General features: G+C 39.1%; 2 protein-coding genes across 5 annotated transcripts in view; both read right to left on the bottom strand.

Moving 5' to 3' along the window:
* The window catches only part of Catsper3 (cation channel sperm associated 3), a 30,321-nt gene extending 24,016 nt beyond the window's left edge, over positions 1–6,305 (bottom strand). Inside the window, exons 1-2 of the mRNA XM_026398176.2 lie at positions 6,151–6,305; positions 2,478–2,631 (exon numbers count right to left, since the gene is read on the bottom strand). Coding sequence (XP_026253961.2) covers positions 2,478–2,631; positions 6,151–6,305 — 309 coding nt within the window. The remainder of the gene's footprint in view (positions 1–2,477; positions 2,632–6,150) is intronic.
* A 3,081-nt stretch (positions 6,306–9,386) lies between these two features.
* The window catches only part of Pcbd2 (pterin-4 alpha-carbinolamine dehydratase 2), a 48,296-nt gene continuing 44,395 nt past the window's right edge, over positions 9,387–13,287 (bottom strand). For 3 of the 4 annotated variants that reach the window (XM_026398182.2, XM_026398181.2, XM_077797021.1), the window contains 2 exons: positions 10,798–10,878; positions 9,387–9,627 (listed from right to left, as the gene is read on the bottom strand). In XM_026398182.2, coding sequence (XP_026253967.1) covers positions 9,532–9,627; positions 10,798–10,878 — 177 coding nt within the window. In that variant the 3' untranslated portion in view covers positions 9,387–9,531. Of the gene's footprint in view, positions 9,628–10,797; positions 10,879–11,444; positions 11,495–13,287 lie in introns of those variants that run through there. The other variant, XM_026398183.2, reaches the window with a different exon arrangement.

Genomic DNA, 13,287 nt, shown 5'->3' on the forward strand with positions numbered 1-13,287 from the left:
GTATCATTATCACCTCATAGATTGTTTGATGCATTTCTTCTTTCTCTAAGAAACTCTGGTTTCTTTTAGTGAGAAATGATATTTCAATATCACATTATGGGCACAAAACATGCATAATTGCAAAGTTGATCAACGTTTGAAGTCATTCGGAGGATAAAATAAAATACCTCAGTAGTTTAGGATGATACTTCCAATCCAAATGTACAACATTTTTTATTTAACGTTCATCTATACATCTTTATCTCCTTTCTTCCATTAATACCCTGGTTCTCAAGAACATAGACGATGAAAGATAGGATCCCAAAAAATATCACATAATTACCCCATGCTCATCCGTCTCAGAATACTACTACTCATAGCATCACCAAGTTGATTACTGAAAATGGTTTAAAATTTTTTTGCACTTGCTCTTCCCAGTGGCTCCCATTTTTATAGTCATACTATATATTTGTTGTCAGGTAATATATTCATTATATGCGATACTCTTTCCCTGTTAAACCACAATTAATTGCTTTCACAAATAACTATATATTTAATGCTATCATCAGAAGTATAAAGTTGTTTTGGTTGGCTCAACTTGTTCTGTAGTAGACGCCTAAGAAAGGGTTCCTGGAAAGAACATTCTCCAAGTTTTTGAATGTGACAGTTTGTGCCCTTGGTACTTGAAAGTCAGTTTTGCTGATCTGAAAAACTTGGTTCACATTTTCTTTGCTGAAGAATCTTAAATTATCTCCATTATCTTCTGGCCTGAAGCATTACCACAGTGAAGTCTGATGATAATTAATTTTCTTCTCCTTAGAAGCCACATTTCCTAGCTGGTTACAGTTTTCCCTATTCTTCTTGCTTGTATAGTCCCAAAATTCTACTAGATGTGTTTTGGTGCGTGTTCTAAATCCATATTCTCAGGTATGTGACATGTGCTCTTTCAACATATAAATTGAGGTCTTTTATTAAGGTAATGGGGGGGCATGATAGATTTTAGCATTTATTCTGAAATGCAGGGGCTCCCACTATCTTTTTTCTTTAGTTTCCAATGGACCTTTATTTTATTTATATGCAGTGCTGAGAATCAAACCTAGTGCCTCACACATGCTAGGAAAGCACTCTGAGCTATGACCCCAGCCTTCCTATTATCTTTATATTGAATTTTTTCCCATTGTCATTGTTCATTGTTTTCTCCTGAATTTTTTCCATCTGTTCATTTCTTGTTTTTTGTTTTTTTAAAAAAAACTTCCTCTACTTAATCATGTATTTCTCTTAAGCAATTGTCTATTGTATGTAATTGCCCTTAATTAGTCTTCATTTTTTATTTTCTTGGCTTTCTAATTCTTTCTTGAGTTTTGTCACTTCTGTTCTTTTCCTAACTTGATCAGTTTCTTAAACATTTACCCTGTTTTAAAATCATACGCTATAATTTTTATCCGTTTGTGGGCATACCTTTGCAGTAGACTTGCTTTAATCATAGAAATGTGATTCTCCACTTTTTTTTCTTATAAAAATTTTGTAGGCTGTTTTCCTTCAATCCTAAGTGTGCTTTTTTTTTTTTATGTCCAATTAGTTTTCCTGCACTTTTAGAAGAAAGTGTGGTTCCAACTTCACTGAGCTCTCTTCTGCTTTTAGGTTATGTTTTAAAATGTGGTAGTTGGATTTTTGAGGTTTCCTAATTCTGTTCACATCTCTTTCTTCAGCTGTCTCTAATTTGCTCATTTTTATTCCACTTCCAGTATTTCTCCTAACTGTGCAGCCCTACCTTTGAAGGGAGACTTGCAGGGTTGGTTCATTGGGTCTGGACTGCCCCAGCTCCTTCAGAAATTATCTGGATCCTTCTGCACTCCCCCAGTATTGGATTAGGCAATACTATTCCCAAAAGCTGTTCTCACATCAGCCCATCACACATTCCAGGGAATACCTACCAATTCCCCTCTGCCTCTTCCCCCACAGAAGCTAATGGCATGTTCTTAATGGCTCCAAGGTTTTGTTTGTTTGTTTGTTTGTTTGTTTTTGAGGAGGTGCACCAGGGATTAAACTCAGGGGCACTCGGCCACTGAACCCACATCTCCAGCCCTATTTTGTATTTTATTTAGAGACAGGGTCTCACTGAGTTGCTCAGCACCTCACTGTTGCTGAGGTTGGCTTTGAACTCATGATCCTCCTGCCTCAGCCTCCAGAACCACTGGGATTATAGGCTTCGCCACCTCGCCTGGCTGCTCTCAGTAACTAGTTTTGCTGTAAATTTTTCCCATGGGTTTTTAGTTTTGCTCTCTAATGGCTATTTTAAAAAGAATTTAGGAAACTTTAAAATCCATGTCTCACTGCCACTCTTGTTACCATCTGCCTAGGTTTTAGAGTATATTCTAAAGGTCCTTAGAATTTTTCTGTGGAAAATTTTTTGAAATAAAATAGCTTCAGGATTTTAGAACATTTCCAGAAATAAAACAGGTAAAATAGAAGAAAATGAACCCCTTTTTTCAGCTTACCTCAAAAACTCTGTACAAGCGGTATCTTATTTCATAACTGGTCCACAAGACTGTAAGAAAGGCATTCAAAGAGACGGTGCTAATCATAATTATCTGAAAGAGATGACTCCTTATGACTCTCCTCACAAATGCCTGACATTGATGGTCTTTCCTCCTATTAAAAAGGTGAATAAGAGGTATGGTTACACAGCAGAGTTACAATGCACACCTTTTTGTAGGGATCAGGGTCTGCTTTTCCCCTTTTGTGAATATAAATCCACATACATTTCAAATAGCAATTAATGCTGAATGAATGACAACTGAAATATGTGTGATCATCATCAATGTCCGCCTCTTAGCGAACCTCTAAGCCTTCATTTACTCATTTACAAATTTTTATTGAGTGATTATTATATGCCAAGCAACACAGTAAGTACTAGAAATACAATGTGAAAAGGTTAAATACTATTGGTCTGATAGAAAAAAATACTGATAACAATCAAATCATCATCTATACAATTGCTTACAAATCAATGATAAAAAAAATTGAACACCCTAAGACAAAAATGGGCACACAACTTATGAAAGAAAAACAAGTGGCCGAAATAAGCCCCAAATGTCAGGGAGTCTTTTTTTAAAAAAATCACTTTTGCTTATAAAATTAGCAAAGACTTGAACATGATTGTGGGCTGGGGTTATAGCTCAGTGGCAGAGCCCTTGCCTAGCACATGTGAGGCACTGGGTTTGATCCTCGGCACCACATAAAAATTAAAAAAATAAAAAATAAGCATAATAGTATTTAATGCTGTCAAAGTGGAGAATGATGGGGTAGTCTCAAAAGCCTCCAGGGAAATCTAAGTTGACCGGCTTTTCTTTTCTTTTCTTTTCTTTTTTCCTTTTGAGACAGGGAGAGTCTTCCTAAATTGCCCAGACTGACCTTGAAACTGTGATCTTCCTGACTTAATCTCCCAGAGTTGCTAGGATTACAAGCATGCACCACCAGGCCCAGCTAAGTTGACAGCTTTTCTAAAGAGCCCAGAACTGTTCCTATCCTCTCACCTGTGGAATCTATTCCAAAAGAACAATGTAAAACACAGGAAGTGACTTTAGCCAAAGATGTTTACTCCTGTATTATTTATAGTAGTGAGAAACTGAAAACAATTTTAAAATCTAACAAAAAGGAGTGATTAAGTAAACTCTGGCATCTCCATCTCATGAAACATAGACCTTAAAATATGGCTATGTATTTTTTAAAATACTTTTTTAAATTGTTGATGGACCTTTATTTTATTTATTGATATGCAGTGCTGAGAATCGAACGCAGTGCCTCACACATGCTAAGCAAGAGTTCTACCACTGAGCCACGACCCCAGCCCTTGCTATGCATTTTTTCATGATTTAGAAAAACTGTTTACTCTCTGGTAGACCTTGAAACAATAATAAAAAAAAATTTAAAAACATGATATAAAATGGGTAGAAAACACTCGGCAAGAAATATGTCAAAGTGTGAATAGTGGTGAAGTTATGTCATTCTTATTATTATTCATTTACATTTATCTGTGCCTTGCAAATTTTCTCAAAGATTAGTTTTTTTTCTCATTTTCATTAAGGTGAAAAAAATACAGAATGTAACCAAGCAAAATGGCTGTTATCTATAGTTCCATCTACTTGGGAGGCTGAGGCAGGAGGATCACCTGAGTTCACAAGCTGAAGACCACCCCTGGGCAACATAGCAAGATCATGTCTTTAAAAAAAAAAAAGTGTGCTGTGTGCATGAATATCATATATACCTCTGTGATTTATAAAAACAAGATGTGTAATTCTCATTTTCTGGCTTGAAATAGAGTCTATTACAAAATTTTAAAAGGCTTCAAATTATTTAACAGGAAAAGATAACACTGAGTCTGCAGTCTGCAGGTCAGTAACAGTGTGCCAGCCTCACCAACTAGGGAAACCGACGGTCAGAGGTGCCCTCCACCTGGGAAGCCCACAAGCGTGTGGAAGAGGCTAGAAAGCTGACACCCACCTGCACCCTGCCCTTTACACACTTCTTAACAACAGAAATAGAAATATTTACTTAAATTTCCTGCATCTCCCACAGAACGCCTGTGATGCAGCACCAAACAGCGAACTGGAAGTAGAATTTGGTGGCACATCTTCGTAAATGGCCTGAGACATTTTAAAATTTTTCAATTTTTTATTCCTTGCTTTTATGGCTAATCAAAAAAATCTCTACTTAGAGATCCCCTTGGTGTCTGGATTCCAAGAGGCAGCAGAAAAGGGTCCACGAGGGAATCTTGGCTTTATGAGATCACTCTCGGGCATTCCAGCGCATCACTAGCCTACAGACCACTGAGTGGAGTGCACCCAGCAAGCCTGTCCCAGGATCCTTCTTCTCAAGGAAACAGTGCTTCAGTTGAGCAAGGGGCTTCACACGCACCCAGCAACGGTAAAGTTTGGGTGAATGCTGGGCAACACTAGAGATAGGGCAAAAGTTCCCACTTCAAGAAATGTCCCGTCTGTTAGACCCTTAATGATGTTAGAAAAGGTTGAAGGTCATGTAATAAAGAAAAAAAGAAAAAAAAAAAGCAAAGTTCTCTATGATTCTGTGAGAGAACACATCAGGGCCAGCAATGGAAACATCTGGTAGGAAGGATTATGATCCATTTGGGACTAGGACAAAAGAATTAGGAGGGGCAGAGAAGGTAACATAGGCCCTATGTTGGCTCATTTGGGGCACGGGATATATGTGTGTATGAAACACCTAAGCAGGGTGTAAGGGATGGTCTACTATATCAGGATTTTTGTTCTGTTCAACTCTCAGGATTAATATATCCTCCCCCAGCCCCTTTAGCCTTCAAAGCAAATCAAAACAGATCTGCTTAGCTGTATGTTATATTAAATATTTAGTGGCTAAATTGGTCGATTTCCTCGAAACCTAAATTCTTGGACCATTAAAAAAATGAGGTAACCACCCCACCATCTCTGCTGTCCTTGGTATTTTAAAGTAAGTGCATATTTCCATTCCTGGTAGGAAAATATACTGAACTGGGTGACAACATCTTATTTACTCCTAGCCAGACAGGATGAAAAAGTTCTGGTGAATTATTACACAGAGGGTGATTACAGTTAACAGTACTGTATCATAAAATTCAAAACAGAAGATTTTTAACATTCCCAAAATAAAATAATGATAGATTTTTGAGATGATGGGGAACCTAAGCATCCTGAGTTGATCAATATACAATGTATAAATATACCAAAACATCACACTGTACCCCACAGATATAGTTATTACCTGTTAATTAAAAACAAATCATCACAGCAAATTTTAATCAGCTTGATTACCAAGATTACCTAAGATTCAAACTTTAGCTGCACCCCCTGAGTCTACCCTTTCTCCATCAGAGAGAAAAAGAGACCAGTTCTTCCTATGACTCCTATTGCTTCCCCTGCAGCACACAAGCTAGATGAACAGGATACCGAACTGAGTAGCATCACTCAGTTAGTGTGGCACAGTGGAAGTGCATCTGTAAGGACCCCAGAGGGACACTTCTGGGACTTCCTCTGGGAAAAAAACAGAGAAGGGATTAAAAATGTAATGCTGGGTGCGGTGGTGAGGACAGACAGCCAGCTGCAGGCAGGAGAAAGAGCCCAGTTGTTCCTAGTGAACCACATCAGCGCGGCCCATCACAGCTGAATGCGGTTTCGGAAGCCACTGATGAAGACAGTCTGGGAACGGAACTCCAGCTGGGAGAGGGGAGCGCAACAGGAACTCGGAGGTGGTGAGCTCATCCAGGGCCTCCTGAAATCCAGATCTTCCCACACGCAGGTGGGCAGGACAGGCATTCCCGGATGAGAAGCCCAAGTGCCACCTCTCCCGCCCTATCAGCAGCAGCTCACACTGCTGGGCCTGGACAGCCCTACCTCGGCTGCCTCAGCAGGCACAGCAGCCTGGGGACCCTCCAATCGTGGTCCCAAGAAATTGGCGCTGAAATACAAAGTTCACATATGATAACAGCCAAACCCTATTACTGGGATGGAAAGTTTACAAAACTGAAAGTTCAACTATTACATTTTTGAGTGTGAATTAGAGAGTATTCACACTGTTCCATACTAATACTGTAGACAATTATTCAATACATTGATAGAAGTCGGGCTTATTTCAAATATAATATACAGGCTGCTGCTTTCTGCCTATAGTGAAAATACAAAGAACCATGCTTATTTATTTCCAGATTTCTTAAATCATATCAATGACAGAAAGTAGCCATTATTTCCCAAACTTTCATTAACTTTATTTTAGAAAAGGACAAAGTCAAACATGCTGACCGTGGTTTGTTACATGGAAGTCACTCAAGGAGTAGACTGTGTCTGTTTAACTCCTCTCTCCTCTGGTGATCACTTAGAGAGAAAACAGAGGGAAACCAAAGCTTACCACATCAGAGAAACCACTGTCAGCACACAAGGATTTGGGGGCCTTCAACTTTGGCAAAGTCTCTTTCAAGTTGCGAAGTCAGTTACTTGAAATAAGTCTGGGGATTCATCTGCTGGAATTTGGTACCCTGAGTATCTCTACTGACTTCTGATACAGGATCTTTGATTCTAAACTGTTTTTGAATTCCAGCAGATGCAATCCCCTTAACATGGACCTTATGTCAAACCCTCACGTGGATGCTGACCGGTAACTCTGCTCCAGGTCTTTGTAATTAGGAGCTATAGCCTGCTTTCCCCACTGTGCTCTATGTGGCATATGTTAACGCAGCCATCCCTCTAGCCTCAGATACATTCAAAATAGGAGGCGAGGCTTACATTGGTGGTGAGTGGAACAAGTTAAATGACACCAAAGTCAGAGGCAAATATGCTACCAGACAACTGACCCAGTTTTGATAAATCAAATACATGGAGAAAGGGTTGGGGAGAGAAGAGGGGTGGTTGCTCTAGGCTCAGAGAGAATAAAGACACAGCCACCAGATGTGATGGGTAGACTTCATGTGGATCCTAACTAGAACCAAATTACTGTCCAAAGACTTTATTGACCTCAGAGCAATTTGGTTTGGCCTGGGTATTTGGTAGTGCCAGGGAATCATGGCTTATATTGTTATATGTGACAATGGCATTGTTGTTTTATGTAAGATGATGACAATATTTTCCTAGAAATGCTTACTGAAGAACACAGAAGAGTAATGACATGCTATTTGGTATTTGTTTTTAAATAGTTTATCAACAGAAATGGAATTATATGAAGGAACTGGTCGTAATCTTGGTAACTGCTATATCTGGGTGATCAATACATAAGGGTTCAATGTACTATTCACTCTACTTTTGCACGTTTAAAATTTTTCATGTTTAAAAAGCCCATGTGGGGCTGGAGATGTGGCTCAGCGGTAGCGCGCTCGCCCGACGTGCGTGCGGCCCGGGTTCGATCCTCAGCACCACATACCAACAAAGATGTTGTGTCCGCCGAGAACTAAAAAATAAATATTAAAAAAAATTCTCTCTCTCTCTCTCTCTCTCTCTCTCTCTCTCTCTCTCTCTCTCTCTCTCTCACTCTCTCTTTAAAAAAAAAAAAAAAAAAAAAAAAAGCCCATGTGAAAGACGGTGGAATGAGATGGCTGTCATCACCCTAAGTACATATATGAAAACACGAATGGTGTGACTCTACTTTGTGTTCAACCAGAGACATAAAAAATTGTGCTCTAGGGCTGAGGATGTGGCTCAAGCGGTAACGTGCTCACCTGGCATGCAGGGGGAGGGGGCCTGGGTTCGATCCTTAGCACCACATACAAATAAAAGAAAGAAGTTGCGTCCACCAAAAAACTAAAAATAAATATTAAAAAATTCTCTCTCTCTTTCTCTTTAAAAAAAAGTTGTGCTCTATTTGTGTTATATGAATTGAACTGCATTCTGCTGTCATATATAACTAATAAGAGTAAACAAAATTTAAAAATTGTTTTTAAAAAGGCTCACGTAAAAATTGAAACCATGAACTAAAAATCTTTGGTAAAAAATGTATAAACGTTCCAAATCTATAATGTAGGGAAGAGATTATAAAAAGCACATAGCTTTGCCTTTTCCTTTGAAAAATTCTAGGAAACAGAAGTTGTAGTATGAAGGCTTTTGCTCCCCTGGGGACTATAGAGCCTGTGGCTCTCCGCTCCCTTCCCCTCCCTGCACATTCCATGCCCACGGGGCCAACTGACCAAAGCTGTCTTTCCTTGGCTAACAGAATCAGCCAAGCACGGACTTCAAGGAGGACTTCAAGGAGAATGCAGCCTCCCTGTCCTGCTGGAGCAGGGGCTGGGCTGAGGAGGGGAAGGTTTGCCTGTTGTAACAGGATGCTGCTTCTGGCCTCTGAAGTGAGGTGTCTTACAAAGATGATCCTTGTTAAATCCGAGATCCCAAGGCTGCAGACCCTCAGTTCAGGGGTCACAACATACAAATGATGCAAAGAAATGACCCTCAGTTCCTCCTTAACCCTGTAAGTCCAATAATGGCCTGGTAAGCGATCACCGTGACAGAGAGTCCTTGTGTTGCCACATCTTGCAGGAAGCCACGAATGAGACCCTCATCCTCTAACTCCCTGTCTGAAAGGTAAGACACACCAAGACAGCTCATTTTTGTGACTTTCATGATCTAATCAATTATTTAAGTAGTAGCAGCACCAAAATCCAAATCGACTTTAGCTTCCTACAATTTGTTACGTAAGATTAAAACCCATTCCCTGCAAAGGTGCCTTACAACTATTCTTCAACACAATGCTTTTATAAAGTCATGATTTTGAATTTCTGGGTTATGAAATACATGACTATTCCCTTTCCTAAGTTCTGTTTTTTAAGAATCCATTTCTCTCTTTAAATATTATTAATGTAATTGCTAGGTTGAGTTATCTTATGCCTGTGAATAGATGTAATAAAAAACACCTTAGGCTCAGGTTTAGGTCATCTTGTATTTATACACTGATTATACAAAATGTAGAAGGATGAACTCCTTTAAAACTTGATTTTTGTTTATGTAAATTGCCTTCAAGACATACTGCAGCAGTATATAAGATTTTGCATGCATTTTGAAGAAATCACACAGAAGCAGCCACTTTCTCAATAAACTTGGCCAGTCTCACATCTCTTTTGGTCAGTCCGCCAGAGTCATGAGAGGTGAGGGTTATCTGGACCTAAGAAAGAAGAAAGCAGCTTTTAAAACCCTGAGCTACAATTCATGGAATTCTCCTTGGGTGGTTCAGAAATCAATCTATTATCCAACATTCATATTTGAGAATCAGAGGGATCAAATGATTTAGAAAATACATATGAACAATAAACACAGCATTTCCAAAACCCAGCAAACTCCAGGACCACAGTCTTCATCAGAGGGGGCCCGGCAGCCACCCAGGATAAAAAGGTTGTCCTATACGAGGAGGAAATTTAGCTGCCAGGATCTCAAACCTCATTTCTTGAGAAAAAAAGAGAGACTGGGGTTCCATTTTAACTCCCATTACTTTAATTACACCAACTATTTTGGGGCCCCTGAGAAAAGCCAAGCTATCAAATGTAATATCTTAGCAGTGATGTTAAAAAAAAGCACATTTCCAAATTAGGAAAGGGGTGTGTGTTGGGAACACCCCTTGACAAATTGGTTAAAAAGCAAAATAAAATTATGGGCAAAGAAAGGCAACTACGAAAGAAAAGTTGATGCTAGTATGGGGGTGCTTTGAATTATTCAAAAAAAAAATATATATATATATAATCAAGAATGGTGATGTTTCTTTTTTCAAAGAGGACTTCCAGAGAGAAAATAAACACAGAAACCTGGATGGTAAGATATTTCAAATGGTGTGACCATAAAGACAAGGACACTTTTTGGGGGGAACATGATTCTTCTCACTGTGGTCTCTAAAACTTTGTAAATTTTGAGGATCCAGAATTTAATAGTTATTTTATAAAGTATAATTCCTGAGAAAATATATTTCAATGAGATAATTAGGACATACCTATTTTATTTGCAACCCTTTCTTTCAATAAATTATTTTCAATTTAATAGTTTACCTGCGTGGCTGATATTCAAGTTTAATTCAGGAACCTAATTAGGCCCAACTTTCTTTTTATTAAAAGTTTCAGTAGAAGACAAACATGAAAATAAAGAGCTTATTCACTGTTCTCATGAGCAGATCTGAAATTTGTCACTAATTTGCAATAATACACAGGGATTCTAAGAGAAAGAATCAGAAAATACTTTCTTAAGCACAAGCACATTTAGTTGCACAAGATGACAAGGAAGAAAAGAAGAAAGAAGTTTCTCGAACTCCATAATTAAAATTGATCCCAAAATAAGGCGATCCGTTTACCTTGTTGTACACATTGAGCCACTCAGGGTGATGATTCATCTTCTCTGCTTGTAGGGCGACTCGGGACATAAAGCCAAATGCCTGTATAAGATGAAGTCAAGAGCAATCACTGATATTGTCCTCCACCCTGTCTGTGCCTGAGAGACTCCAGAGCAACCCCACCAGATAAAGACATGCTAGAATCCGTAGGAAGCCTAGAGAAATCAAAAATGAAAGGATCGCTCTCTGCAGGCCTGGGGTAACAGTGTGGCAGACTGTGTCCGGCTGCTCAGTGGTGAAAACAATCAGGCTCAAATAAACAAACCAGGAAATTGGTCTCACCCAGTGACCTGTCTGGACTGTTTAATTGTCCTCAGGACAAGACTCTCCAAAATAGCACAGGAATAATTTCCCCAACTCGGTGCGCTGGGTTTCACTACCTGGCCCCAAATCTTAGGAGTCACTTTGTTTGCAGCTCTGTGCCGTTTGTTTTAGTGACTGGGTTGCTAAGGCATCAACCATGAGATGACGGAAAAAGGTCTTCTGAGTGTGACTTGAACAAAAGCACTGGCAGACCTGAACTACTTCCTCACCCCATCTCTCAGGTGGGAGGAATGAAGGGCTATTTTTCACTGCATTCTAGAGCAAAAGAGAAAAGAACAGCTTGCCTGCTCTGGGTCTTCTTGCTACTGCCCGGCCCTGTTGCTCTGAGGTATCAGTGCGTCTGCCTCAGGACACAAGACAAGCTGGAAATGAGCAGAGGACTAAAAACCAGCCACAGGCCAAAGTCTGAACCTCTGGGGTTCTGTCGTCTTACCACAGAAACATAGAAAAATGAAGCAGAAGACAAACTTCTCGCTTTCAAATTTTTATGAGAGTAACTGCAAACAATAGCAGAAGTCTGTCTCTTGTGTGCAGAAAGCAGAAATACTTGGTCAGGTTAAGGCGATGGCACATTAATTACAAAGTTAGAGTGGAATTCACAGGGCAGTGCCCATTACACCCACATAAATAAATATTTAACTTCATTACCCCATCCAGAAAAACCAATATGTTGGTGGTTGGGCAATGTTTTTTGGATCACCAAATGACATAAGAGCACATTTCCTAGTTAACAGTGGAAGAGTATGTTTGATACCATTTTAAACAATTCTTTTTTTAATTGATTTTTTAAAAAAATAAATGACAGTGGAATGTATTACAATTCTTATTACACATATACAGCACAATTTTTTATATCTCTGGTTATATATAAAGTATGTTGACACCAATTCATGTCTTCATACATGTACTTTGGATAGTGATGTCTGTCACATTCCACCATCCTTGCTAACCCCCTGCCTACTCCCTTTCCCTCCCTCCTCTCTGCTCTATCTAGAGTTTGTCTATTCCTCCCATGCTCCCCCTCCCTACCCCACTATGAGTCAACCTCCTTATATCAACCTCCGAAAACATTCGGCATTTGTTTTTTTGGGGATTGGCTAACTTCACTTAGCATTATCTTCTCCAACTCCATCCATTTACCTGCAAATGCCCATGATTTTATTCTCTTTTATTGATGAGTAATATTCCATTGTGTATATATGACACCTTTTTTTATCCATTCATCTACTGAAGAGCATCTAGGTTGGCCCCACAGTTTAGCTATTGTGAATTATGCTGCAATAAACATTGATGTGGCTGTGTCCCTGTAGTGTGCTGATTTTAAGTCCTTTGGGTTTAGACTGAGGAGAGGGATAGTTGGGTCAAATGGTGGTTCCATTCCCAGATTTCTAATGAATCTCCCTACTACTTTCCATATTGGCTACACCAATTTGCAGTTCCACCAGCAATGTATGAGTGTGCCTTTTTCCCCACATCCTCGCCAGCACCAAGGACCTGAACAGACACTTCTCAGAAGATTATATACAATCAATCAACAGATATATGAAAAAATGTTCATCACCTCTAGCAATTAGAGAAATGCAAATCAAAACTACTCTAAGATATCATTTCACTCCAGTCAGAATAGCAGCTATTATGAAGACAAACTACCATTTTAAACAATTCTATACTGTTCGTTACAGTTCCCATCTCTTTATTCGGGATAAAGATTTCCATTTTGACATTTAAGAACTGAATGTTTTCCCCATTAGGAAAAGGAAGCTCAAGCAAAACCCACTTAACCATTTATGGAATTATTCGTGGAAAAACAGCATTTACTCTCCCAGCCCTTCTCAATCCACAATCTGATTCTCCAGATTCTATGGAGGGTACAAGCAGGATGGGAAAGTCTGTTTTAATTATTCAAACAAAGCTAACCTGTATTAAATGGTGTTAATGAAAATTTCTCTTCTGCAGTGGAGGTGTCTTATTTAGTACTAGCAGAGATACAATGTGTACTTCTTTAGATGAGTTATTTTTTTAATAAATTGTATTTACATGATAGAAGCTTTTTCTTTTATCAGTCTGCAGTATGCCCCTTAGGTATATAGAGACAATACAGCTGTTCAGGGTCTGTCCTTTGGGGCC

Source organism: Urocitellus parryii, chromosome 1, assembly GCF_045843805.1.
Source record: "Urocitellus parryii isolate mUroPar1 chromosome 1, mUroPar1.hap1, whole genome shotgun sequence".
In the NCBI taxonomy this organism is placed as follows: Eukaryota; Metazoa; Chordata; class Mammalia; order Rodentia; family Sciuridae; genus Urocitellus; species Urocitellus parryii.